The sequence below is a fragment of the Sporobolomyces salmoneus genome, assembly GCF_050403485.1.
Source record: "Sporobolomyces salmoneus JCM6883 DNA, S_salmoneus_JCM6883_v1_ctg36, whole genome shotgun sequence".
In the NCBI taxonomy this organism is placed as follows: domain Eukaryota; kingdom Fungi; phylum Basidiomycota; class Microbotryomycetes; order Sporidiobolales; family Sporidiobolaceae; genus Sporobolomyces; species Sporobolomyces salmoneus.
The window spans coordinates 67413-92868 of record NW_027481127.1 but is presented as its reverse complement, the minus strand read 5'-3'; the positions used below and the strand labels follow the sequence as shown (position 1 = coordinate 92868).

Below are 25456 nucleotides of genomic sequence, written 5' to 3'. Positions count from 1 at the left end.
ACCCTTTGCAAAGACTCGTTTCCACTCTGTTGCCCACGTTAGCTGCTTTCTCGGTCTGCTCTCGCCGCTAGGTGACAGGATGCGAGAAGAAGAGTCGAAGTATCGGTCTCTTCGGTCCATCTCGTTCGCGGGGGACAACGAGACAAGTATCGTGAGAATGCAACTATCGAGAGAGGTACTGAAACTACATAGAACGACTTCAGAGAAAGAAAAGAGGGGGGAATAAACTTTTGGGTTAAACAGACGGGGAGAACAGACTGAAAGCGCGGTCTCCGTCGCATACAATGACTAGCGCAGGGAACAGAATCAGCTTGGATGATCAACGCGCGAATAGGAGAGGAAAGTGAGACTCACTATCGTTTCGAATAGTAGGAGAGGGAAATCTCGAATGTTGCTGACCATAAGGTGAACCGTAACGAGAGTTGTTGGCATAATAAGGTGAAGCGGAAGAGGAAGAGGCAGAGGGGGGACTGTCGGCGAAGAGGCAACGAATGTTGTTTCCGGGAATGATTTGCATGAGCGCGCCAGATTCGACATGTCGAACTTCGATAAAGGTCGGCTCGAAAGCGAGAACGTAAGGGTAGTGAAGGGCTAGCAAAGTAAGTGAGGTGAGCTATCGTCGACAGTAACGCAGGAGAGTGAGTGTACGTACCAAAGGACGTCGGGAAGCCTTCCCACTGAATGATCCAGTTTGATTTCGCTCGCCAACCGTTCTTGTTGACGTAGAACGCGAACTCTACATATGACGAGGCCATCAGTCAAATGACCCTGCGTTTCATGAGAAGGAAGAAGCGAATGCTCACCGTCGTAACAAAGGAGAAACTCCCCATCGATACGATAAATCGCAACAGGTTTCGCATTCTCTCGTTTCTGTACAAAGTCGAGGGAAGAGTCTGCCGGATCGAGTAGACCTTGAGTATCGAGGGTTTCGAGGTCGACAATCTCGAAGCCTTTCGTGCAACCGACGCAAAGTTTCGATTTGAGGAAATGAACGGAAGACGATTCGGTCGGAATGTAGAACTCCTGTAACCACGCTGCTCGTCAGCACTCAGCGCAAGTCTCAACGAGTGTGAACACTTACCTTGAACACTCGTAGACTTTCGTTGCTCCCTTGAAGGAATTTGCGAATCGCAGGCTGCTTCTTCCCTCGAACTTGATCGATCGGTTCGAGCGTCTTGATCGTCGAGGAGACGTTTCCGGACTTGACGACGCAGACGAGAGTTCGCCCGAGACATTGACCGGCTTTGAAGAACGTCGCGTGAGCAGAGATCTTGCGAGCTCGTTTCGCAGCTCCGACAGCGTCTCCAGGATCCAAGTGATCAACGAAGAAGGTTTGAACGGCTTTGTCTGTCGAAGCGAGGAGACAACATGAGTGAGAGAAGATGTTACAGCAAGGAAATGAGTATGCTTACCTGCGAGAACGATGAGGATGCCTTGTTCTTCGAGAACGTCGAGCTGAGTGACACTCGGGACCGAGATGACTTTGACGGGGACCTTTGTCTTGTCTCGTAGATCGGCGAGATAGACTCCGTTTTCAGTACCGTACACCATTCGATTTCCGTTGTCTGCGAACTCGAAACCTGTCAGTCAGTCCTGGTCTGACAAGGGAAGCGGAGAAAGACATACCGAAAGGAGCAGCGCAAGTGAGTCGATTCGTTCCGACAAAGTAACCAGCACTGAGCGGGACCGTCTCGAACACCAAACTTCTCTCCCTCAAATCGTTCTGTCGTTCCTCGATCTTTTCCAACCACTTCTTTCTCGCCGTCCAGGTAGAGGCCCACAGAGTGATCTGGTACCCTCTCCGACCGAGGTGAATGAACGTGATCGCGAAACCTTGTTTGCTGTTCTTGTCGACTCCTGGCGGGGGATCTTTCGCAGTTGCCGAAGAGGTCGATTTGTTTGAAGAACCTCGAGCCATGAGAGATTTCGGCCGAACGACTCCAGACCGAGCAGTCGCAGCATCGTCGATCGCCGCAACGACGAGTAGCTCGAGAGGAATGGGCTGGGAAGGAGCGAGAGCAAGAGATTAGTCAAAGACAAACTCAAGGAGGACGAGAAAGTTCCGACTCACCTTGCGATAAACTTTGTACTGCTCGTTCTTGCTCTTCTGCTTGACCATGAGGATTGCATGATCGAAGAGGAAGACTTGAAGTTCGGCACTTTCGCTCTGGGTTCCTCCTCGCTTTTTGAGAGGTCCCTTGTAGATGAGTTCACGTTCTTCGTCTCGCAACCGCAGGTCCTGATCGCGAAGAGTGTCAGATTCTCAATGCGTTTGGGTAAGAGAGGCTTGAATGAGGACTCACGACTGCTTCACCGTTCTTGAAGACGAGTTGCTGATCAAGTTGAGCGAGATTGAACCGATTCTCACTCTTTCCACTCTCGACGTTGACCTTGCCCAAGAATTCTCGAACGAGCTTGATCACTTTCGGTAACGCGAGCTTGTCGGGGTTGTCGTCCGGCGTGTTCTTGAGACAGGCTTCGAGCAAGAGAGGGTAACGAGCGAGACGCGTGGTCGGTTTCGTAAGGTAAGCGTTCAATTCGAGTTTCCGGGATTCAGGTAGCCGTTCAGTTTCCTGTCGAGATGAATTTCAACCTATGAGTCAGTTACGAAGATCCCGTGGGAACGAACTCGGAGGAGTTCATCTCGTACCTCGACGAATTTCGCGAATGCAGGATTACTACCTTTCTCCTTTTCAAACTCGTACTTTCCGTACAGCTGATGAGCACCATACTTCACGAACGGAGCGAAATGGGGAACCATGTCGAGAAAGATGTCTCCGACGTGATCGACGACGTGACTTTGTTTCTGTCGTTTGTTGAGTAAGTCGGCAAGTCGAACGTTGACGGCGTAGATCTCGAGAACGTTCCAGAATACTTGCGTGACGAAATCTTCTCTTCGAGCTTCGGGAATGATGTTCTGACTTCGAAGAGGTTTGATCCAGGACTGAAGACGATCCGCGAGGGTCAGCTCGTTCGCATGGTGCGTACGCATTGCGAACGGAGAGAGTACTCACATCTCGAAGGTACTCCAGATCTCGAACGAAATCGCGTTCCGTATAGAAAACTTCGTTGATCGCTTCTTGACGTTTCTTTTCGGAATCTGAAGTCGAATCGAGAACGTCTTGAGGTACCGAGTGAATCCAGAGCGTGCCAGGCTCCTATAAGAGTGAAGTGGACACGTGAGCTTTGATACAATTGAGGACAAAGGGGGAAGCAGCAACTTACGCGTAGATCTCCCAAACTAACGACCGAATCGCTCCTCTTGAGTCCTCCACTGACTTCTTCCAGCCCTCCACTCAAACCTTCTCGCTTCAAGTTTAATCTCGCTTGTTGTTCCAGCCTTCGAGGACACGCAATCGAGTAACACAATCGATCTCTTGTACAGGTCGGCGAGTAACAATCCGTCAACAACGTGAACACTCCCGATGGCAGTGGTGAATCGTCGGCGGAACCGAGAGTCTCGGCGGCAGATGTCGGACGAGCCTGAGGAGCCTGAGATTGTTGATAAGGGTTCGAAGAGTAACCGTAAGAGGGTGTTCGAGCGTGACCTCCTCCTCCTTGGTATTGAGCTTCTCCGACCGCTTGAGCTCTTGCAGCGGCGGAACCGGGAGCGTGAGGATGTTGAGCGAGTTGTTGATGTTCTTCGGGCATCGCGAGATCGTCCGAACTGAGAAACGGTCCCGAAAGTCGCTCTTTGAACCGGTAGATTTCGACGGGTGAATCTCGAAGTCGGTGATCGTATGTGACATCGTGGAAGAACTTTTGCGCGTCGAGGGCACGTCCGAGGAGAAGGGCGAGGTTTCGATCCGAAGTTTTGATAATGTAGGCGATTTTGTCGACCGCATCTCGACCGTCGAACGCGTCCGAGTAGACGAGACCGTCCTTAATTCGTTCGGAACAGATGATTCGCTCCTTGAACGCTTCGGCGACTCGAGAGAGCAAAGCTGGATACACGACTGGGCTCCGACGAGGTGCGCCTCCGTTTCCTGGAGCCGTTTGGCCCGTCATCGAAGTAGCGCCGGTAGATCCGTGCGAAGGAGGTCGAGCTGGTGGATAAGCCGAGATTGTCGATGCTGATTCCATCGCTCTCTTCATGTCGGGACGCTCGATCGAGGAGAAGGACAAGGCTCGACTGTCGTGACCGAGGGAAGAGATGGAAGAAGTGAGAGGTCTCGGTTGATTCGAGAGTACTCGCATCGACTCGGAGGATCTGCGAGATTGGAGAGCTGGATTCGAAGTTGCGAAAGCGTTTCCGTTTCCGTAAGGGTAAGGGAGCGAATTGACGGAAGGGTTGGCCGGTATCAGAGTTTGATGCGGTGTCGGAGGTTGCTGGTACAGAGATCTTCGATCGCTGTCTACTGAGCTTCGTCTCGATCGATCGAAAGCGGATGAATTCGAATAAGGATTGTCGTAGCCTGAAGAAGGAGGGACACAATCAATCAGTCCAAAATCGGGTTCAAGTCGGGGAGTGGATCACTTACCATAGATTGAATCGGCTTCATCTCCGACGTAGCCTCCTGTCACAGACGGTGAACTGCCTTTCCTCCCGTAAGAAGCGGTCGAATACGGTGTCGGTGTCAAACCTCCCACGGCCCCTGCTGGTCCTGCTCCGCCTGAACCTCGACTGCTAGCACTTTGGCCCTGCCACATTCCTTCCGGCTGATTCGAGAAGAAGTCGTCCGAGCCTTGAGGGATGTCTGGAAGTCGAGGAGGTCCGTAGCCCGGAACGGAAGGAAGAGGAGCGACTACGTTGGCGGGGGATGGTCGAGGAGGGGAACGCGGTCTCGCGTTGCTGGGTTCTACACCATTCAAGATCGATTCAGGGTAAGAGTAAGGAAGGGAAGAGACGGAAGAAGTTGATTGACGAGAGAAAAGCGAAGTCGAAGTCGAAGCCGTTGGGGGACCGGAAGACATTGTCGGAGCGTATTGACTTCTTGGTGAAGAGTATCGAGCTCCTCCTGAGGCCGCGGCACCTGGGGGAGGAATCGGAGCTGCAGGATCGACGGGAGCAGAGTGATAATCTTCCGAACTCGTTCCGCCTCCTCCTCCTCCACTGCTATTCGAGTGATACCCTTGGGGATACTGTTGCTGTTGATACGCTCTCTGCTGTTGGGCGTGTAATTGTGCTGCGTACTGTTGCTGCTGGTGAGAGTCGTAGTGAGTTGAAGGGTACTGATTTGAATAAGCGGAGGCATTCGACGTCGAAGGTTGTTCGTAGTAACTCGAACCCGCGCTCGTTGTCCGGTACGTCCCCCTCTGATTCTGCGGAGGTGGATTGTACCCTTGGAGATGAGAATGGTTCGAGGGCCCTCCTCCTCCTCCATTGATCATTCCAAACTGATTGTACGAGCTTGCTGCATTCTGGGTCGCGGTCGGAGGGTAGTCGGGGTAAGCTGATGCTCCTGGGTACGAGTAGGAGGGAGCTTGTTGCTGTCCGTAAGGTTGCTGAACTTGGTGATTCGGTCGAGACGAAGAAGACGACGACGAAGGTGCAGGTCTTCTGAACAGCTCTTCGAAAGCTTGCTGTCGATGTTGATTCCCTCGGCCGCTCATCGCGGACTGGGCCGGGAAGAGGGTAGTCGAATGACAATGGAAGATGCGATCGCGTCGAAGTCGTCGCAGGTCTCTCTTCGCGAGTATTCCAGCGGTAATTTTGTATTGCCAATGAGACTTTTACAAGCTGATCCCTGGTTTAGCGGAACTCTCAAGTGAGCAGTGTGCGATTCGTCTTTCTTTCGTCACCGGCGATTTTGAAGAGCGAAGCCGTTCGGAAAGTTCGCCTCTTTCTTCTTCTTCTGAATCTTCGAATAGTCCGCCACGACACAGAGCTACTCGTAACGACCCCGTCCAATTTCAAAAGCCCCGAGTCGCGTCCTCCACCACTAGTCTCCCTCACCGGCTTCCTTCAACTTTCACTCTCAACTTCGGGATCGACTCTCCCTAGACTTCCCGACATCGACCTCCTACGAAGCCGTATCTCACACTCGAACAGCTCCAGCAACTCGGCTCCACCTACCTCTCAAACGAAATCCTCCCCCGACCTCCTCTCGAAAATCACCTTTCCGACCATGTTGACCTCTGTCGCTCGATCTTCCCTACGCCGTCTCCCACGACGTGCCGTCACGCCGATGGCTGTACGCTCTTACGCAAGTGAAGCAGAATTTACAGGAGGACCAACGTTCGAATTGACGGAGGAACAAAGTGCGATCCGTGACTTGGCGAGGCAATTCACTGTGTGTTCTGCTCTACTCTCTTTGTGCATGCCGATCTAAGACACTGATACTTCGGGGCTGGGTGTAGGACAACGAAATTATCCCCGTCGCGGCCGAGTACGACCTAACGATGAAGGTACTTCCACGATTTTCTTTCTCCTTTTCTTTCTCCTTTTCTTTCTCCTTTTCTTTCTCCTTTTCTTTCTCCTTTCCTTCCTCCTTTTCTTCCTCCCCGTCGCTACGAGCCGTCCCGTCGCTACGAGCCGAGACCTGACGCTCTTCCCAACGCTCTCATCATTGAGTAGTACCCTTTCGACATTATCAAATCGGCGCATTCGGCTGGACTTCTGAATTGCCATGTTCCGACCGCTTACAATGGAGCGGGTCTCGACGTTTTCAGTTCCTCGCTCGTCAGTGAAGAATTAGCCCGTGGGTGTACCGGGGTACAAGTTCGTACTTTGTCTTTTCTTGTCCATCCAATCCAATGGTCGGGATCTTAGTTTTAACCATGATCAGCACATTTTATGAATCCCCTTTAGACTGCGATGGAAGCGAACGGACTAGCCAGCGCTCCCTTGATCTTGGCTGGGAGCGAAGAACAGAAGATGAAGTACCTCGGAAGGCTCACAGAGGAACCGTTACTGTGCGCGTATGGAGTTACCGAGCCAGGCTGTGGCAGTGACGTCGCAGCTATTCAGACGAAAGCGGTGTTGGAAGGAGACAAATACGTGCTCAATGGTACGAAGTGTTGGATCACGAACGGAGGGTATGTTTTCCTTCTCTCTGAATTCCTTCAAAGCACGAGGCTGACTCGTCCGTTCCCACTCGTTCACCCAGAGTCGCTGATGTGAGACTACCGCAATCCTTGCTTTCTTCCTACAAGATCTGATCCTCTCTCGTCGTCGACAGTGGTACTTTGTTCTCGCAAAAACCGACGTGAATGCGAAACCTCACAAGTCGTTGACCGGATTCATTGTCGAACGCAACACTCCCGGTATCACGTAGGTAATTTCCCCTTTCTGACACGAATCCTAACCCATACAGATCGTGTGCAAGATAGCGTCGAGAAGAAGCTCATCAACATGGGACAACGATGCAGCGACACTCGTATCATCAATTTCGGTGAGCTTTTCCCACTGACACGGTCTGTATACATGAGCTCACACCGTTGTCTCGCTACGTTCCAGAGAATGTCGTGATTCCGAAAGAGAACGTCCTCGGCAAACCTGGAGATGGTTTCAAGGTTCGTCATATCCTGTTCGCTCCAGCGCCAGCTTGTTTGACTGACTCTCATGTTGTTGTCAAACAGATCGCGATGGGCGCTTTCGATATCACTCGTCCTCTCGTCGCGTCCGGCGCAGTTGGATTGGCTCAACGATGTTTGGAGGAAGCTACGAAATACGCTCACGATCGCAAGACCTTCGGAGTCCCTATCATCCAGCATCAAGCGATCGGAACGATGCTTGCAGAGATGGCTATTGGTACTGAAACCGCTCGGTGAGTCGATTCTCCCCATCGCAGCTAGAAAGAGGTCAGAGCTGACTTTTCATTCTCGTGATCGTTCCCCACAGCATGGCCGTTTGGAGAGCTGGTGAGCTGCCATCCGCCTGCCTCGTATCTCGCGAACTCGGGAAAAGCTGACATTTCACACTCTGATCGAATTCAGCTCTCGCGAAAGATGCCGGTTCCCCTCGCACGACCTACTACGCTTCAATCGCTAAGGCTCACGCTTCTCAAGTCGCTTGCGCGAACGCCGACAAGAACGTTCAGATCCACGGAGGTGCAGGTTACAATGAAGAGTATGGAGCATCAAAGTTGTTGAGGTACGTGTGATCCCCCGCTTCTCCCCTTCCTGCTCGCATCTACCAGTGAACTGATCCTCGCTTGTAATGCTGCTTGCAGGGACTCGAGGATCTTCCAAATTTACGAAGGAACGACCCAGATCCAAAACCTAATCATTTCCCGTGTAGTAGCTCAAGACTACCAATAAGCCAGTTTCCGATAGGCTCACTTGTAGACTCGCTACCGATAGCTTCTTGTGATCGGCGAGATTCTCCAGAACGGGTTTGATTCCAGTCTGAAATTACTTTCTGTCCCGCTTTGACCTCGTTCCATCCTTGTTTGCGTCCTGTCCCCATTCTCGGTTGTTACTTCTCCTCCTTGTCCTACTACCACTCGAACCGTCTTCCGTTGCAAAGCTCTTTCGTTGTCTTGCCCGATTTCTTGGTCAAACGTTAGAGGGTCCGTGCTCCCGATGCTGCCTCGAGTCTCGCCGAATTCAAGCGAGTTGCCCTTCTGTGGGTTCGACCCTTTCAACTCTGGCATTGCTAAGAGCTTGTCGTAGTGAGGCTCGGAGCGTGCTGCGTAAGTATCTGGCTGTAGAAACGAGACGAAGAAACGAGAATCCAAGAAACCGAACAGACTAAGAGAGAGCGAAGGATCAGCACAGAAACAACTCAGAGTCTGCACTCAGGCGATGAAGAGGAATGTCAGGGTGGACTGGAGTCTTGTGCAACCTATACTGCTCTCTGCGCCGTCCGAGAGCCTTTTCGTCGAGCTGTCCTCAACGTGTCCATATCTGACTGAGCGAGTAGGCGCCCGATTCGCTGCGACGGAGCGGGCTAGCAGCGGAGGGAGGAAACACGAGCAGGATTGCCCAAGATGTGGCAGCTTGCGAATGAAGAACGACGATGCGCGATACAATCGATCAGTCAAAGGTTGACGCGAGGTCTGCGCCTTCTTTCTCTGTTGGAGCGAGTCGCTAGTAGGTTGCGAGGTAGGTCTCTCCCTCTCTAGCCTTCCTGCTGCCGAGGCTCCGGCTTAGAGCGAATGGAGAAGCGCGGTGCGGAGGTCTCTCTCGCCTCAGTCTCTCTCACCGATCTGTCTCTCTCGCTCTAGCTGCGAGAGTTTCATTCTCAAGCGCTATTCTTCCGGCTTCCGTCTCTAGCGCTTTCGACATACCGCCCAGACAAGTTCATCGTCGAGTCGGGGCTTTGTGAGAGTAGCCAGCAGTTGAAACAACAGTTGACAGCAATTGAAGAAAGATGAATACAGGTAGTGATAATGTAGAAGGGCGACAATAGGAAGATGGAAGAGAGAAGAGCAGCGGGGTATGAAGACCAAGTTTTGGAAGGAAGAGACGGGAGAGAGATTAGTACGAGAAGCGCTTCTCGAAGCATCTTTGGCGAAATACAGCAAGAAAGAGGGGGGTATCATAAGTCGTAGGGGTAAGCGAGGGGTCGAGGAGTAGGAAGGATGTGTATTAGCGAGATGCAGTTATTTGACCGGGAGAAGTTTCGAAGATCGCGCCGGGTCGAGGCGAAGAAGGGAGTCCAGGACTTCTAGGTTGCGCCGACAAGCCGCTAGTGAGACCGTGGTGCGAAGGTGTAGAAGCATAGGTGGGATAGAAGTTCGAGGTAGAATTGGGATCGAGTTGGGTCGAATCAAAGACTGTCGTGCCTTCGGCGTTTCCATCGAACGGTTCGGCATCTTCGACAGCATCGGCGACGGCGTCATCTTCCGCTTCCTCCGATTCTGCGAACGTCCACGAGTCAGCCCAGCGAAAAGAAGTCTCGATAGGTACGGACTTACCTCTCAGTCTCGTCAACTCTGTCTCCATGAGCTTGTCGGCGTTCGAGGCTTGGTAGAGTTGCGAATTCCGATTCGTCCTTCGCGACTCGTTCGCCTCGACATCTCCCTCGACCGCGAGTTCGTCGTCGACCATGATCGGCGCCGCGTTGCCCGTTCCCTTCTCGACCGCGAATACAAGATCGAATTCGAGGAGGAAGAGAGCGAACAATGGAGCGGGGATAGCGAGAGTCGGGGAGAAAACGATTCCGAGGTTTCGCAAGTTCATTTTGCTCGTTTCCGCGTTCTGAGCGATCACGCAGAGGTGGGCGAAGCTATAGCGAGACGGGGAGGGATTAGTCGGTTGTGAACATATGAGCCGAGCAGGAGAACGTACAAGAAGCGGAAAAGGGTATACTCTTCGATGGGAAGTCGAGCGACGAGTTTGCCGAGAGCGTTAACTCGATCTTTACGAGCTCGGAGATCTACGAGCTCGCAACCTTGATCAGCACAACAACCCGACTTCGAGGGCGCAGTCGACTCACCGATTACTCGAAGGAATTCGGGATGTAGCTCTCGCGTCAAAAGATGAACCGGTAATTCTCGCAAGTATTGTTTCAAAAGACCTGTTCAAAGACAAGACGTGGAGTCAGCTTTTGGGCACATGGTAGAGCTGTGGAGGTAGCTTACCTGCGATCGCATGAGGGTCGAAATACTCGTTACTTTGCACTAAATTGACGTCTCCTTCCGCGTTGAATCGATCCTTGAGCAGTCGAATGACGTTTGCCGAACCAGACAGTCGGAAGATTCCTTCTTCGTGCTCGGCGTTCTGTACGCGAAAAGTGACCAGTGCGTTAGTCTCGGAACGCAGGACAGAGCACGAGGGCGAGGGAGGAAACGAACCTTGGCTTCGAGGTACTCAACGCAGCGGTACACGACAGCAGGCAACTCGAGCCCAGGTCGAATCCGAGAGATCGCGACAGCTTCTTTGAGAGGAACTCCGAAGACAGGTCGAGAAGGAGTTTGAGGTTGAGCGAGCGAATTCTTGTCGTTCGAGCCTGAATCTCAAACAGCGCAGAGTCAGCAATGCCAACAGTCGAGAGAACAGCGAGACTCACCTCTCGCTGCAAAGTTCCAGAAACTCGATTTCGTCTTTTTCTGTCGTTCCGCCTTTTTGAACTCGTATCCACTCGGAAGCGGAACTGCGTTCATCGGTCCCGAGACGTCGCTCGCAGAGTATTTCGAAGTAGACCCTGGTTGAGGTGGAGGTTCGACTCGTCTTCCATCGGGCGAGACAGGTCGTTCGGGGGCTATCGAATTCGCTCGTCGAGAAGAAGATGGAGGAGGTTGAAGTTTGTTTGACAACGGCGAAGGCGCGTGACCTGAGTCGGAGCTGACGGCTTTCTTCGAGTCGAGAGAAGTCCCGTTGCGTGCGACAGAGTCGAGGTTTGCGGGAAGGGAAACGGAAGGAGGGAAATCGCCTCCGAGTCGAGCGGACAAACCTCGAGGATCTTGTTCGGGCAACATCGAGGACGATGGGACTGGTCCTGATCCGGATCTCCTCCTGTCGTAGTGTGATAGCGATGAAGGGTCGGAATCTGAGGGAGGAATGACGGTCGGGGGAGGGAGAGGAGAAGTCGGTGAATTTGACATTGTTCTTTCCCGTTCGTTCACACTTCTCACGCCACCCGCTGCTGATGGAGGGGGTTGACTTCCGTTCCCTCCTCGAGTCTATACGGTCGTCAATGCTTGAACCCATTTATCCCTCATCTCGTCGTTTTCGGCACACAAGATGTGATCCTCCTCTTTCTCCTTTTCGTTCTGTACCCGTATCAAGAACGCATGAAGGTATGCATCTTCTCCGATTGTGCCATCCGGTGCCGCTCTGGAGGAGGATTGTCGTCCAATCGCGGCACCTTGTAGAGGGATTTCGCCGAGTTTTGAACCGTTCTTCGAGTCGTAATACGAGAGGCAAGAACCGGGAGTGAGAACGTAATAACGAGTCTGCCATCCCTTCATTCGAGCGTCTGTCAGTCCTCTCCATGAGTTGAGTACAGAAGAGATTCTCGACGAACCTGCCAACCCCCGAAATTTCGCCCTCGTTTCGTTAGATAACCCTCCATCGCACCATTCGACCCCGAGCTCGAGGATGTTTCGGACACAACGTCCGTATTGAGAAAGTTGCAAAGAGCTCCGCGATCTCGCATAGGAATCGCGATCAGAGTTTGAAGATATTTCTCCAAGACGGCCTGCGTGAACGGGACGAATCCATGAATCTTAGGTGAACCTTCGATTGGAGGGATCTCGAACTCACCTTTCGTTGATCACTCTTGTGCGGCGCATGATCCTTGAACAAACTCTTATCCGGTAATTGACCCATTCCACCCCTTTCTTGCTTGTTCGTTTTCGCTTTCACCGCCGCATCGAGCACGAGTACTTCCGAGTAAGACTTTTCGACCTTCCAGCTCGCCTGTAGTTGTTCCGAATTTGAAGAGGAAGAAGCTTGAGGAGGGACGGAGAGATAGACTTCGATCAAAAACGAGATTGATTCCTTGTTTCGCTCGTTGACTCTGATTGAGCTTGCTGTGACTCGGATTCGAGTATAGGGGAGATAGGAAGGGTTGAGGATCGGTCGAGCGTTGAAAGTTGGGGAAGAAGAAGATGCAGAGGGTGAAGGGAGAGGAGTCGTCGAAAGTGAGTTCGAGTTTGAGCCGAGGGAAGGAGAAGGATGTGTCATTGCTCGACGAGTTGCCGAAGAAGAAGAAGTCGTAGGGTCGCTGTCTTGCGCCAGATGATGCGTTCTTCGAGAAGTTGGAGGGATTCCCTCAGTCGGTCCTTGTCTTCGGTCTCGAAGGTTCGGTGCATCGGCGCCGCTGAGAGTTGCGAGAGAATAAGAAGAGGAGGTTGTAGGTAGAGGGTTCATCGAGGAAGTTCGGCCGGAATACGTTCGATCGTCGAAAGCGCTCGCGAGAGTCGATGAAGATGCCGACTGATTCGAGAACGTGCGATCTCGGATTCGAGCGTTGGCGAGATCTTGACTCGAGTTCGGTAGTTGAAGCTGTTGCTGAAGAGCTTCGGAAGACGAGGTATCTCTGACATGTCCATCGGTCGAAACGCTGTTCTCTGAAATCTCGTGCATCAGAGGAGAAACGGGTGTGATCGAAGGTAGGAACCGTCTGCACACGAGGGAGTACGTCAGTACAGCAACACGACAAGAGACTATGAAGTGACTCACCCTCGCTCGTTCAAGGCCATCGAAGGCATGCTGGCTGACGTCGGAAGTCTCGGACTTGACTCTCTGCTATTCGATCGACTGCCACTATTTGACGGAGGTGTCCGTGGCAGACCATTCTGTAGGTCTGCTGGTGTTACGCCGTAATCTGTCGTTCCGTCGAGAGGCGGAGGAGCGTTTGAAGATCGACCTAGATCCAACGAGCTCGCTTTTCTCAGGTTGGAAGCACTGATCGAATCGTTCATTCTCGGTGAACTTGTCGGAGGTGGAGTCGCAGCTTTCGTTCTGAGGGAAGATGCCGATTGAGCATGAGCGTTTGCGAGTCTCGGGTCGATTGCGATCGAGTCGAGTCTTGGCGAAGAGTGGAAAGACGGCAGAGGGGGAGGGAGGTCGTATCGTCCCGTCATGTCGCTCGAACTTCCACCACTGACTTTCCTCAACGAAGTCGAGCTCGTCTTTTCCGGTAAAGCTCCTCCAATCCCTAACCCTCTCGTCCCCGTCGTTTCTCTTTCCCTCCCTTCTGAATTCTGTCTTTGGGTCGCCGGTCTCGGACTCGTCACTTTGAGACTTCTCCATAGTTGTTGATTCTCGACCGCAGCCCTCTGTGACTCGCGTTGAGCGGCTTCCTTCTCCTGTCGAAGAACGGCGAAATCGTGCAAGAGTCGATTATGTCGAGAGATCAAGGATGCGAGGGCTCGGTTTGTATCGTTCGCATGATCAGAGAGGTAATCGGGTAGGTTCAAGGGAGATAGGTCGACTCCCAGGTTCGGAAGAGACATCCGAGAGGGTTTCGGAGATTCGGATGGGGAAACAAAGTTGAAGGACTTCCTCTACTGATTCGACTGTCAGCTACCGGGGATGTGGGATTGGCTCAAAAAAGAACTCACATCTGTTTTCTAGAATGCGATCGGAGGCAAGGACGTGGGAAGAGATTACGAGAGTTTTGCGGCTAAATTAAAACTGGAAATCCGTCAGCATGCATGAAACAAGTCGCGCTCGAGTTGAATCATGATCTCGAGTACAGTCTGAAAGTGCGTCCGCCGAAACTCAACCCATCATCGGAGGAGGAATTAAGGAAATGACACGCAAGAGCCGTCTCCATCTCAGATCCCCGTCCTCGCGTGTATCAGAGAGGAAGACTCACTCTTTCAGCTCCTGGCAGCTTCCTGAGTACTCCTATAGCGCGTCCTTGTTTCTGCGAGCGTCTGTTGTCTGTTTCGATTGATGTGGGAGCGAGTGAAGGTGACTTGGGCTGGACGACCTCTGCGCAAGCTGGACGAACTGCTGGGTGAAGGATAGTCGGGGTATCGAGCTGTGAAGAGGTGATTCTTCGAAGTCGGAGTATTGTTCAGTGAGCAAGAGAGTTCGGAAGAATCTCCACTTCTCTCTGTCTTCTGAAACCGCTCACTCGCCCCAAATGACCTCTTCTCTAGCCTCGGCATTACCTTCAATGCAACGTCGGAACACACCACCAGCCTACGGCGATCGACTCTCACCACTTGAAACCGCGCTCTCTCAATCTTCCGAAAGTTCCACTTCAGCCGAGGCGGAAGGACCTGCTTTGAGCGGAAGGATAACTTGGAGTAAGCATCCTTGGTTCACGGAAAAAGTAAGGGGATTGAGGTTGAGGGCGATCAGGTTGTGAGTCTCTTTCGCTCGCTCGCAATCTCCCAGAATCGTGTTGACTCATGCTTTCGTACTTTTCTTATGCTTGACAGCACGTCGTCCTGGTTCTCCGTCGTCATGTATGTCCAAATCTTCGAGAAGCGGCGCTCACTCTGGCTACGAACAAATTTCCCAGCTCACGACATTTCCGTTTCGTTCCTCTGCGGCTCACGACCTTTCCGCCTCGTATAGGGGAACTGGTATTATCAACAGCTTAATGTATAATCTACCCTGGGAGTCTTCCCATGCCGTATTCCGTGGACTCGGAGCAGCATGGCTCATCCTAGCGATGATCATGTTCCTCGTCTTTTCGATTTTGACGATTACTCGATACACGTGAGTTGTTTAGACGCCTATTGGCTTTGCGAGGTCTGACACTGGCCCCCCGATCCAGCATTTACCCTCGCATCGCAACTGTTATGCTCAAACACGAGACCCACTCTCTCTTCCTCGGTCAGTCCTTTCGCTCGCAGGTCAATAACTGTACCGGAACGCTGAATAATCGATATCTCAGGTTGTATTCCGATGGGACTCGTCACAATTGTCAGCGGAATAGCTCTGACGGGCCATGAATATGGACTTAAAACCCTCGACACTGCATGTGTACTTTGGTGGTTCTCTCTTGGTGAGCTCAATGGTTTCCTCTTGTTCTTCCACTTGCTGACGCTGACATCGTTTTACAGTTCTTTCGATTCTAACAAGCTTCGGAGTTCCCATCATCATCTTCACATTGCATCATGTCTCTGCGGAAACCTTCACTGCAGCGTGGTTACTCCCCCTTGTACCGCCTTCTACGGTAGCAGCGCAAGGCAGAATTTATCTTCTTTGCTTCATCGGACAATCAGTGCTGACGGCGCAGTCGTGTATAGAACCGGAACTTCAATCTGCAAACTCCTCATGTTACAAGGACGCTATACCTACGCTTTCGTCATCCTCATCACATCGTACGTGATCCTGGGAATCGCGCTCATGACAGCATCCGCAATAATGGTACTTTGTGAGTTTGATTCTCCCCTACTCGATTCGAAAATCGTCGTGACTGACTCTTTAAGGATGCCTAGATCTGAACCGCTTGCTCTTGCATAAACTGCCACCGAAAGAAGTCATCGTGTCGGCTCTCTTGCCAGTTGGAGCCGTCGGTCAAGGAGGATACGCTCTCCTCGAAGCGGTAGGTGCTCAGATCCTTTAGCGAAGAATGTGAGTTACTTCAACAAGCTAAAGCTTCTCGCATTCTGACAGGGCAAAGTCGCTTCTCGACTGTTTCCTATCATCGCCGATCAACGCCTTGAGCTTGCAGCTCTCGGAATGCCCCTGTATGGAGTTGGCCTCGTTTCTGGTTTGTTCCTCTGGGGACTCGGATTATGGTTCCTCTTCCTAGCGTGAGTCACTTCTCGAGCTTCCGCCAATCTCTGTCGATACTGACATGTCTCTCTGGTGCGTAGGTTCGTTTCGGTCGGAGTTCAATTCGCAGCCGGCTCGAAGGAGAACTCGTCGCTTCCGTTCAACATCGGACTATGGGGATTCACGTGTACGTTCTGACACTCACCTCCTATGTTCTGATAGCGAGCGCTGACGTGCCCTGCTTCTCCAGTCCCGATCGGTTCTCTGTGCCTGTTGACTTTCGGACTCGCAGACACGCTGAACTCTATGTTCTTCAAGTGAGTCTTCACCTAGTGTATCTCGACTGATCCGTTCGCTTACCGTTCTCCCTCTCGTTGCGCTGCGCTGGGCAGAGTTGTTTCGACGATACTCACGGCACTCGTTTTCGTTTTATGGGTTTGCGTTTTCAGTAAGTTCGATCTGCTTCTTCTCCGCATGCGAGAAGCTCGACCTGACAGTCCTCTCCAGTTCCGACGGCGATGGGGTTCTTCCGCGGGACGTTGTTCGCTGCGCCCTGTCTCGCAAACCTCCCGAAAGAATACGTCGAGAAAGTTTCGACTCCGAAACCGAGTCGACCTCCGAGTCCTCATCGGCAACAGATCGAACGAGAACGAGAAGAGATTGAAAGAGCTTCGAGAGTTGCATAAGAGGGAAAAGAAAGAAAGTAGAAAGGCTTGTACTCTGTTCTTGTTGTCATCTAATAGGTTCGTTCTACGAAAACATTGCTTTAAGCGTCGCTTCACTTCGGGCCTGTCGTAATCTCTCGGTCTCTTCGATTCCTCCACTCTTTTTCAGTTTCCCCGATCCGACGAATTCTCCCAATTCATCCGCGAAATCGTCCGTCTTGTTCTGAAGCGAGAGCTCGCGTTGTCGTTCCGCTTTCGCAATCGCCTCGAGTCGTTTCGCCGGATCCGGTTGGAGCGCTTTCACCTCGAGTAAGACGGTCGACAGTCCTTCTTGAGAGTCTCCTCCTCCTAATTCTCGCAAGTTTCGACCTCCTCCTCCTGCAACGCGTTCTCCTATCGAATTGGTCGTCGTCAAAGTTGTCGGTTTGAGTTGTTTCGCGACGGCTTGAATCTTCGTAAACACTCCCGCGACATCGTCCAGATCGTCGCTCAATTCGTTCAACAACGTTTCTTGAGTTTCGACGGCTTTCTGTTCCCCCAAGATCTTGCTCAATTCTTCACTCCATTTCTGCGACCAGCTCGGTTTGACCTCTTTCAACCATTCGACCAACTTCTCCCGAGTTTCAGTCGCTTTCTTGAGTTGAGTCGACATTTCGTTCAATTGTTGAGGTCGAGGTCGAACTCCTTTCACCGTATCTTCCCTCAATTGTTCGACCGTGTCTTGAAGCTCATCGACTTTGACGACGAGGTTTGTCGAATCCGATTCGAGTTTCGCAGTACCGGCCTCGACGAACGCTCGATCGGTTGAAAGTTTCGTCGATGCGAGATGATGAACTCGACTGTTCTGAATTCGAACTGCCGAAAACATCTCCTTCGTCTGCGAGGTGAAATCGACGTAGACTTGACGGAGGACTCCGATCTCGCGACGAAGGTTCTGAACTTCTGCGTGTTGCGATTTGAGCGTCGAAACGATCTCGGTCGTCGATTGAGTCGGGGTTGAAGGCGTTACGGGAGTAGTCGGAGTTTTCTCTTCCTCCTCCTCCTTCTTCTGCTTCGTTTCCTCCTCTTTCGTAGTCGATTTCGCTTCCTCCTCCTCGTTCGGGGCAACACTCGCAACCGATCCCATTCTCTTCATCCTCAACACCCTCTGCGCTGCATCCTGGAACTGGGCTTCAGAAGGACTAGGTCGGAGGGAAGGGGAAGTTCCACCAGGAGGTTCGGGAGAGAGCAAGGCGGGATTCGCGGAGAGGTTGTTTGCCGAAACGGAGAGACGTCGCATCGAAAAGACGTGGGATCGTAATTCTTTGATATCTTGAGCGAGCGAAGTCATTCCTTGATCGATGTGTTGTTTCACTTGTTCGACAGCTGTAAAGAGGAAATCGTGAGTTTGGGAAGTAGACGAATGAGAGGAGAAGATTCTGCTCACTATCGATGTTGAGACTGAGCACACTTCCCGGCACTACTTCTTCCATCTCTTCCAACTCGTAGCTCACTCCAGCTTCCGGATCCCTTAAGTAAATCTCTGGCCAACCCGAAATCCCGGGATTGTACTGGAACTTCTCGACGAACAATTGTCGCAGAGATTGAATTGTCGGAGGTCCAGACTCGTGTCGAGCTTTCTTGACGTCTCGACCGATTTGAAGGAAGATCGAACAAGGGAAAGTAGGGGATTGAGCTCGAGAATTGAGGGTCGTCGAGGCATTCGAAATGATCGAATCGTGTTGGTTGTTCGGGAGAGGGTGAGTGATGAAGGAGGATTCGGAAGGAGGGAGTGAAGCGGTCGAAGCGGAGCGAGTCAAGGACGAGGCAGGAGCTGAAGGAGGTGCTTTCGGGAGAGGGAAACTTGGGGGACCATTTGCGTTCGGAGTCGTATTCGCGGTCGCGAGGGCAGGAGAAGGAGTCGGCGAAGCGAAGCCATACTCATCTTCTTCCGTAATCGGTGAGTGAGCTCGGGAAGAAAGTTCGGCTTGAGAAGAGAACGAGCGAGGAATCGCCGGCAAGGGAGGTAGAGGTCCATTCGATCCTCCTCCAATACTTCGATGCGTGCGATGTTCACCTCGTTTCCTCGTCGATGCGTCTCCTCCTTGCGCTCCGACTGCTCCTCCAACTCCGGCACTTCCAACGACTTTCGAGGTCAAGTCGTTCCTACTTCGACTCGAGGTAACCCTCGAAACGGGCGAAGAAGCGACCGAGTCACCGGGACCCGAAGACCCTCCTCCTCCTCCTCCTCCTGGACTCGTCATTTTCTGAATCGCATACGCCGAATACCGTTTACTCGCTCGTCTTGACAGGTTATCGGAAGCTTTGAGAGCTTCGAGGGAGGCGGCAGTGATTTGTTGTTGAGGCGGTTCGGGTGCAGAACTCTGATCGAGGACTGAAGGTGGTCGAGCTGTGATTGTCGGGACGAGTTTATCCGATGCAGGTGGAATCGGAGGAGCGAAAGGAAGAGGGAATTGTTCGAGAGTCGGAGTTCTTGGGATCGGTTCATTATCTCGAGGAGGTGGAGGGGGAGATCGTCGGCGTTGAGAGGTTCGTTCCGGTTCGGGTAGAGGTCTCGCAGAGGTGTTAGTTACAGAATTGATCGAGGCGTCAGAAGCGGTTCGAGGGAGAGGTGGGAGATTCGCGAGAGGAGGTAACGAGGGTGCAGAAGTCGAGACTGTGGAGGACGAAGAGGAGCTAGGAGCTGAGAAGAAGCCTCCATAAGAACTGTCGAGAGTTGCTCGAGATGACCGCGAAGATTCTCGAAGGGATCCACCTCTGGAATTGATCGAACGAGGATTATTCGAGGGAGGCCGCGGTCCTCCAGTGAATTCCTCACTCGCTCCTCGTCTATCTGGATAGCGTTGAGTCGGCACAGTTGAAGTCGGCAAAGGTGGATTCGTCGTCGAGGAGGGAGCAGCCTGCTGCGCCTGATTAACGAATCTTCTCAAGTCCTCCTTTGATCTCCCCGCGCTGTTTGGAGTGAGAGGTAGCCCCGTCGATACTGGTCCCGTTAGGTTCCCGCCTGACGAGGTCGAAGATGTCGAATTCCTTTCTTGCGATTCTTTCGCTCTTCTCGCTGCGACCCCATCTCGATACAGCCTCTGTTTCTCCCTCAAGCCGTGCAGCAGCCCAATGATGATCTGACGAACTTGAGGTAAATGTCGTTCGAGAGTCGCTTGAGAGGGAGTATCGGAGAGACAGGTCTCGAGACAAACTCGAAGATCGGAAGGAACCGACAAAAGTTCGCTGAGAAAGTCCTTATTGTCAGTCAAATCGGGCGTCGGAGAGAGTATGTATCAACTCACTTCATAGAAATGTTCTCACGAGCGAACACAGCGCAAGCGACATTGAAATCGTTCCCTAGTTTGACGTAAATCGCAGAGATTTCTTCCTCATTCACTTCCCCTCGAGACCATTTCGCGAGACCTGACAATACTCAGGTCAGCTGCAGTAATAGGATGTTCAGAACGAGGACGTACCTTCTAGTAGTGACTTTGTACAGACTAGGAGTCGAGTGATGGTCGATTCCAAGTTTGAACTCGATGCTCCTCCACCACTGCGAGACTGTGTCCCACGCGCACAGTCAGCACTCTACCCTCACGAGTGAAGTAGAAGGTCCTTACCCTCGACCCTGTTGACCTAGACTGTCCCGTAGTCCCAGAGTTTGATGACATGGTTTCGTACGCGTTAACTCGATGGATCGGCGGGCGTATCGATTATTAGTTGTCGGGGATAGTGTAGAGCTCAACAGCTGAGCATAGCAAGGCGGATAGAGATGGCGAGTGATGTGGTAGAGATCAAGTTCACTGATCTTGTCGAGGTTCTTCCTCGTCCCCCTCACTCGATCAGATCGACTCACAACGCAGACAAGCTCAGTTGGAAATATCAGCAGCCGGCGAACATCGACCGCGCTTTCCTCCCGCCATCCGGTCCCTCTCCCTCTCAGTCTTCGATGATTCCTTTCCTCTCCGCTCTCGTCTCTCGGCTTAATCCGTCTAGCTCGTCGTCAGCAGATCCAGAAGATGCGAACCTCCCGATGTCTTCCTTCCTGTCCTGGATCCCTACCCCTCTCCACCCTCTCCTCCGAACTCTCCTCATCCATTCCCTCCGCCTCGGCCCTCGTCCCCAACACGTCGCCTTCATCATGGATGGTAACCGTCGATCCGCACGGCTCCGTTCCCTCCCCGTCAGAGTCGGCCACGAAGAAGGATTCGAAGCGTTGAAGCGAGTTTTGAGTTTCTTGTTGAAGTTGGAGATTCCGCATGTTACGGTCTATGCCTTTTCGATTGAGAACTTTAATCGGGATCCGAAGGAAGTGGATACGTTGATGGAGATGGCGAGGAAGAGATTGGTAGAGATCTGTAGACATGGGTCAGTTGAAACTCCTCTTTCTCTACCGCCCTTCCTGGTTCTAACGACCTCGTCCTGCGACAGAGCTCTGCTACAGCAGTATGGCGTACAAATCAGGGTACTCGGAAGAAGAGACCTCCTCCCGCCGGACGTGCAAGAATCTTGCGCTCAAGCTGAAGCAATGACTGCGAATAACACAAAGTGAGTACTCTCGTCAGGTTAGTAGCTTTCGCAAACAGCTGACTTGGCTGAGAACACACAGGGGTATCCTCAACCTGTGTTGTCCTTACACCTCGCAAGAAGAAATCGCTACTGCAGTGAAACGAACGGTCGACACTTATTCCGAATCACCGAATCTCTCTCCCTCGTCAGTTCCGTCCGTTGGTTCTCGCTCCATAGACTGGATGCTAACTCGTTGAGCGTGCGTTCATAGGGATATCACCGAAGAAACTATCGCTTCGAATCTTTACACTTCGGCTTCACCTCCCGTCGACATCTTGATCCGAACTTCAGGAGTCTCTCGTTTATCAGATTTCCTCCTCTGGCAGGTACGTTCTCTGTTCTTCCTCTTCTCCTCCTCTCCATCCATCTCCCTGCCTTCTCTCGTCTCACCTCTCGGCGAAAGAAACCAAAACTGATTCCCTCCGAATAGTGTAACGAATCGACCGTCCTTCATTTCATCGAACCCAATTGGCCCCATATCGGAGTCGCAGACGTTTTACCCCCTTTACTGAGTTATCAAGCGGAAAGTTTGGTAGGGAAATTACAGGATATAATAGGCGGGATCTCGGGAGGAATACTCGAGACAATGAGGGGTGTGGAGGGAGATAGTACTGCTAAGGGGAATAAAGAGGCTTGAGGATAGATAGACGAGGAATCAAGGGAAAACAGAGGATGGAGGATTCATAGGGTGATCAAGGAACAACAGAGGGGAAGGGGTATAGATCGTCCATTGAACGACAACGCGCATCAACATGACGCGATGGAACGAATAACACAGCAGAGGAGGAGGCGAACCGAAGAGGACACCTTCGTTAGGGTTTGACGATCTTCGTCAGCGCCAAATCCTTCACCTTTCTCTTCAATTCCTCCTTCTCTCCCTTCTCGAGTTTCCGGAACTGGAAAGGACTCGGGCTCGGATCGGTCGTTCGAGAAGGTGGAGGACCATAGAGTGTGGAAGATGAAGTCGAAAGGGAAGCAGATTGGCTTGCAATCTTGGCGAACGATGTCGTTTGTTCCCTATACCTATCCACCACGAACGTAACGCTTCAGCCTTCCTGTCCTCGATAGAACGAAACTGGTTGACTCACAGCCTGTAAGCTTCAACGTTCGCACACAGCGGTTCCCTCAAGTCATCGAGAGTTCTTCGTTTAAACGAAGCCTTAACGAAGTGCAAGATCGTCCAGATGAAATCTTGTCTCGGTCTCCAATTTGGGAATCTCGAATCGAGTCGCATCTTGCCACTAACGGGATCTACGAGCGGATGGAAAACGGAAGGAGAGTCGAAGATGATTTGCGGAATTGACTGGGGGTAGGTCGGAGGAATCGTGAGGGTGAAATGGAAGATTGCGCCGGAATAGTAACCCTTGTGGATAGAGATTACGCCGGACCATCCTAAAATGTGCGAACGAGAGTCAGCGACGAGATCGCACGCGAGGAGAATCGTGTAACCGGCGCAGGACTCACGAAAGACCTCGGTTGGAAATATGTACATGCCCAACGGTAGATGATCTGGCTGCCCAAGAGCACTGAACTCCATCAAGGCTTCTTGCTTCGCCGTTTGAGAGGGCAGATTCGACATTTGGTTGGATGAACACGAACCGAACGGAAGGTGGTAGGTTTGCTCGCGCGCCTCTTCGATGACGGTTGATACTAGCGCAGGGTACTGAGTGTCTATATGAGGTGTCCGTGGGTCGAACGAGTCGAAGTCGTAGTGAACGAGTCCAAAAGAGATGAGAAACCTCTTCCCCTCTTACACCTCACTCACTCTCACAGATAGCCGCGCTTACGCTACAGATAGTAATGCTCTTACCCCTGAACCCTCGTAAACGCGTCCTCGATCAAGACCCTTCGACTGTCGCGACGATTGAACCTTCGTTTCCTCCCTCTCCGATCAAACGACACAAATCTGCCTACAACGGACCTGAACTACCTCGAGCTGTTGACGGTGAATGTGCTAGACTCATCACGAATGATCCGTCACACGGGAAACGAGGTGGGCGAATCTCACTTTTCTTTCTTGTGCTCTGTCCGCCGTGCTCAGACGAGCTCGATGGACAGCTCTGATCATACAACTCGATCAAGAATTTCGAATCGGGCGCTCTGTCGCGAACGATTATCAAGTTCTCCATCGCTCTGTTTCGAACTTCCATTGTCGACTCTACTCTGTTGCGCTTGTCTCTCTCGCTCGAATCTCAAGCTGCTTCGGGAAGCAACACTGACACGATCAAACTGACTCTAGCTCGTATCTGACACGGGTGAAGTATTGATCTGTCTTGAGGACATCTCGCTCAACGGTACTCTCCACAACGATCGCAAACTTTCGAAATCGACCGTCGTGCTCTGCGAGGGTGATCGTATCGAGTGACCAATTACCTCGCTCTGATCCGTCTTGCTAGAGCTGCTCATCTGACTCCCGTTCGGGCTTAGGATCGGATCGCAAGTCTTCCGCTTCTTTCAAACGATCATAGACTCCTCTGGATTTACCTCTTCTCGCTCGGCTTCGACTGCTGCTCTTGAACTCTATCATAGTCTATCTATCTTCCAACGCGTAGGAGATTATACGGTTCTACCCTGTACTCTCGGCTCTGGAGCTTTTGCGACCGTCGTTCTAGCTTTCAACCTCAAGGTGAGCTTTTCAACTTTATGTCGTGTCATCGGCGACTGAGCTGATATGCCGTGTCCTTGAAGACCCTGAAACAAGTCGCCTGCAAGAAGATGACGAAAAAGGTGGTCGGAGAGAAAAACCTCGGTTCGGTTCGAAGAGAAGTCGAGATGCTCAAGAAAGCTCATCATGTCCGTCTCGAGGGCTCACGCACTCTTCTCACTCTCTACGCGCGCTGACACCGACGGGAGTGTCGAGTTCACAGCCAAACATCAACAAGATTGTCGACGTGGAAATTTCCGATGGCATTGTGTGAGCTCGTCTTCCTCCACGCCATTCCTGTCATTCTACCTTCACTGACAGACTTCAAATCTCTTCCAGGCACATCTTCCTCGAGCTGTACGCGTTCCGCAATCTACTCGTCCTGTAATAGCTCACAGCTCAGTTATCGATCTAGCGTTTCCGGAGGAGATCTCTTCTCGTACCTCGTCAAGAAAGGTCGATTGGATGCGCCCGAAGGTGAGTCTTCCGCTACTTCGAACTTCTGTCTCGAAAAGGATTCAGCGTTGTGAACGTTTTCGAGCTCGTACAGCGAAATGGATCATGTATCAAGTCTTCCAATCTCTCGTCTACTTGCATGAAGATCTCAACGTCGCTCATCGAGATATCAAGGTGCGCAAATTGTGATTCGATGCCCAGCTTGGATTTCCCTTGAGCTGATCTGCCTGCTCGACCTACCTCTCTCCTCCACCGATGCTCGGATAGCTCGAGAACGTGATTCTTTGCAACTCCGGCCCGTTCCCGAAAGTACAATTGGCAGATTTTGGACAGGCTTCGATTGCGAACCGTGATTTTCAATCGTTGAAAGGTGTGTCACGATCTCCCGAAGTATTACGGGACAACACAGTGGCTGATCACGGATCTGGGTCACTTCAGGCACTTTGAGCTACATGGCACCCGAGATCTTGAAGGGCTGGAGTCGTCGTGAAGGTTACTCCGGAAAAGTTTCCGACATCTGGTCGACTGTCAGCTTCTGCATACTCCTCTTTGCTAAATCAGCCAGGCTGACATCTCTGATGAGATCCAGGGAGTTCTGCTCTCGTTCCTTTTGATCGGAGGTCATCCATTCGAGCCCATCCCAGAATCTGATTCCCAAGCGTCCTCCTCCTACCCCTTCATCGGAAATACGATTTTCGGACCAACGGCTTCAGGGGAATTCCAGCAAAACTCAGTCGAGCAGCGATTGTGCATCAACGTCGTGAATGGAAAAGTTGGATTACCGCGAATCAAATTCGGAAGTCATGATCAAGATGGTCAGCGGCACTCCTCCCCTGCTGCGCTCCCGATGTTCTACAGTGAGCTTCGAGCTGACAGGAGCGGTGACTTGTAGCGAGAAACTTGTTGAGCAGTCTGATGAACCCCGATGCGACGAACCGAATCTCGGCGAAACAAGCTCTCCGATCGAAATGGTTCAGAGTTAGCGAGACCGAGTTGAAGGAACTGTACAAGAAGCTTGTTGGAGCTGTGCCAGTAGCATAATGAGGGTGCACGATGGTACAGGTAGGGAGGAGAACAGAATAGTTCGTCGCTCGTCACAGAAATTCTCGATGCCGTCTCT

The 25456-nt window shown here is 51.9% G+C and overlaps 9 protein-coding genes across 9 annotated transcripts; 4 read left to right on the top strand and 5 right to left on the bottom strand.

Annotated features, from left to right (window-relative positions):
- Nucleotides 1–235: 235 nt before the first annotated feature.
- On the bottom strand, nucleotides 236–5553 carry JCM6883_002593 (uncharacterized protein; the record flags this gene model as incomplete). Its single annotated transcript, XM_076633286.1, has 13 exons — nucleotides 236–288; nucleotides 355–591; nucleotides 653–736; nucleotides 804–1023; nucleotides 1082–1347; nucleotides 1413–1565; nucleotides 1627–2002; nucleotides 2072–2239; nucleotides 2304–2573; nucleotides 2651–2944; nucleotides 3015–3158; nucleotides 3226–4415; nucleotides 4482–5553. 13 exons carry the CDS (start codon nucleotides 5551–5553, stop codon nucleotides 236–238), a joined length of 4527 nt encoding a protein of 1508 aa, XP_076486738.1.
- A 515-nt stretch (nucleotides 5554–6068) lies between these two features.
- On the top strand, nucleotides 6069–8202 carry JCM6883_002592 (uncharacterized protein; the record flags this gene model as incomplete). Its single annotated transcript, XM_076633285.1, has 12 exons — nucleotides 6069–6233; nucleotides 6301–6348; nucleotides 6518–6661; nucleotides 6752–6978; nucleotides 7050–7059; nucleotides 7122–7213; nucleotides 7273–7334; nucleotides 7400–7455; nucleotides 7522–7709; nucleotides 7784–7803; nucleotides 7879–8035; nucleotides 8115–8202. The coding sequence occupies 12 exons, from the start codon at nucleotides 6069–6071 to the stop codon at nucleotides 8200–8202; spliced, it is 1257 nt and encodes a 418-aa protein (XP_076486737.1).
- A 1272-nt stretch (nucleotides 8203–9474) lies between these two features.
- JCM6883_002591 (uncharacterized protein) lies at nucleotides 9475–11432 on the bottom strand (the record flags this gene model as incomplete). Its single annotated transcript, XM_076633284.1, has 7 exons — nucleotides 9475–9746; nucleotides 9804–10114; nucleotides 10177–10264; nucleotides 10325–10405; nucleotides 10470–10608; nucleotides 10683–10837; nucleotides 10898–11432. 7 exons carry the CDS (start codon nucleotides 11430–11432, stop codon nucleotides 9475–9477), a joined length of 1581 nt encoding a protein of 526 aa, XP_076486736.1.
- Nucleotides 11433–11510: 78 nt separating this feature from the next.
- JCM6883_002590 (uncharacterized protein) lies at nucleotides 11511–13790 on the bottom strand (the record flags this gene model as incomplete). The annotated part of the gene is made up of 4 exons (XM_076633283.1): nucleotides 11511–11792; nucleotides 11855–12028; nucleotides 12094–12955; nucleotides 13015–13790. The coding sequence occupies 4 exons, from the start codon at nucleotides 13788–13790 to the stop codon at nucleotides 11511–11513; spliced, it is 2094 nt and encodes a 697-aa protein (XP_076486735.1).
- Nucleotides 13791–14428: 638 nt separating this feature from the next.
- On the top strand, nucleotides 14429–16703 carry SSU1 (Ssu1p; the record flags this gene model as incomplete). The annotated part of the gene is made up of 13 exons (XM_076633282.1): nucleotides 14429–14652; nucleotides 14730–14756; nucleotides 14869–15012; nucleotides 15071–15129; nucleotides 15191–15301; nucleotides 15360–15480; nucleotides 15546–15673; nucleotides 15738–15844; nucleotides 15916–16055; nucleotides 16119–16204; nucleotides 16268–16334; nucleotides 16410–16465; nucleotides 16525–16703. The coding sequence occupies 13 exons, from the start codon at nucleotides 14429–14431 to the stop codon at nucleotides 16701–16703; spliced, it is 1449 nt and encodes a 482-aa protein (XP_076486734.1).
- Nucleotides 16704–16767: 64 nt separating this feature from the next.
- Nucleotides 16768–20338, bottom strand: BUD6 (formin-mediated actin nucleation enhancer; the record flags this gene model as incomplete). The annotated part of the gene is made up of 5 exons (XM_076633281.1): nucleotides 16768–18047; nucleotides 18109–19910; nucleotides 19970–20090; nucleotides 20144–20228; nucleotides 20288–20338. 5 exons carry the CDS (start codon nucleotides 20336–20338, stop codon nucleotides 16768–16770), a joined length of 3339 nt encoding a protein of 1112 aa, XP_076486733.1.
- A 101-nt stretch (nucleotides 20339–20439) lies between these two features.
- JCM6883_002587 (undecaprenyl diphosphate synthase family protein) lies at nucleotides 20440–21873 on the top strand (the record flags this gene model as incomplete). The annotated part of the gene is made up of 5 exons (XM_076633280.1): nucleotides 20440–21035; nucleotides 21099–21215; nucleotides 21277–21381; nucleotides 21448–21562; nucleotides 21667–21873. 5 exons carry the CDS (start codon nucleotides 20440–20442, stop codon nucleotides 21871–21873), a joined length of 1140 nt encoding a protein of 379 aa, XP_076486732.1.
- A 175-nt stretch (nucleotides 21874–22048) lies between these two features.
- On the bottom strand, nucleotides 22049–22815 carry JCM6883_002586 (uncharacterized protein; the record flags this gene model as incomplete). Its single annotated transcript, XM_076633279.1, has 3 exons — nucleotides 22049–22259; nucleotides 22325–22628; nucleotides 22701–22815. 3 exons carry the CDS (start codon nucleotides 22813–22815, stop codon nucleotides 22049–22051), a joined length of 630 nt encoding a protein of 209 aa, XP_076486731.1.
- A 221-nt stretch (nucleotides 22816–23036) lies between these two features.
- Nucleotides 23037–25377, top strand: JCM6883_002585 (FHA domain-containing serine/threonine-protein kinase; the record flags this gene model as incomplete). The annotated part of the gene is made up of 13 exons (XM_076633278.1): nucleotides 23037–23229; nucleotides 23295–23401; nucleotides 23476–23597; nucleotides 23664–23862; nucleotides 23925–24029; nucleotides 24104–24150; nucleotides 24220–24237; nucleotides 24296–24357; nucleotides 24431–24510; nucleotides 24604–24706; nucleotides 24775–24863; nucleotides 24926–25151; nucleotides 25229–25377. 13 exons carry the CDS (start codon nucleotides 23037–23039, stop codon nucleotides 25375–25377), a joined length of 1500 nt encoding a protein of 499 aa, XP_076486730.1.
- Between the last annotated feature and the right edge of the window lie 79 nt (nucleotides 25378–25456).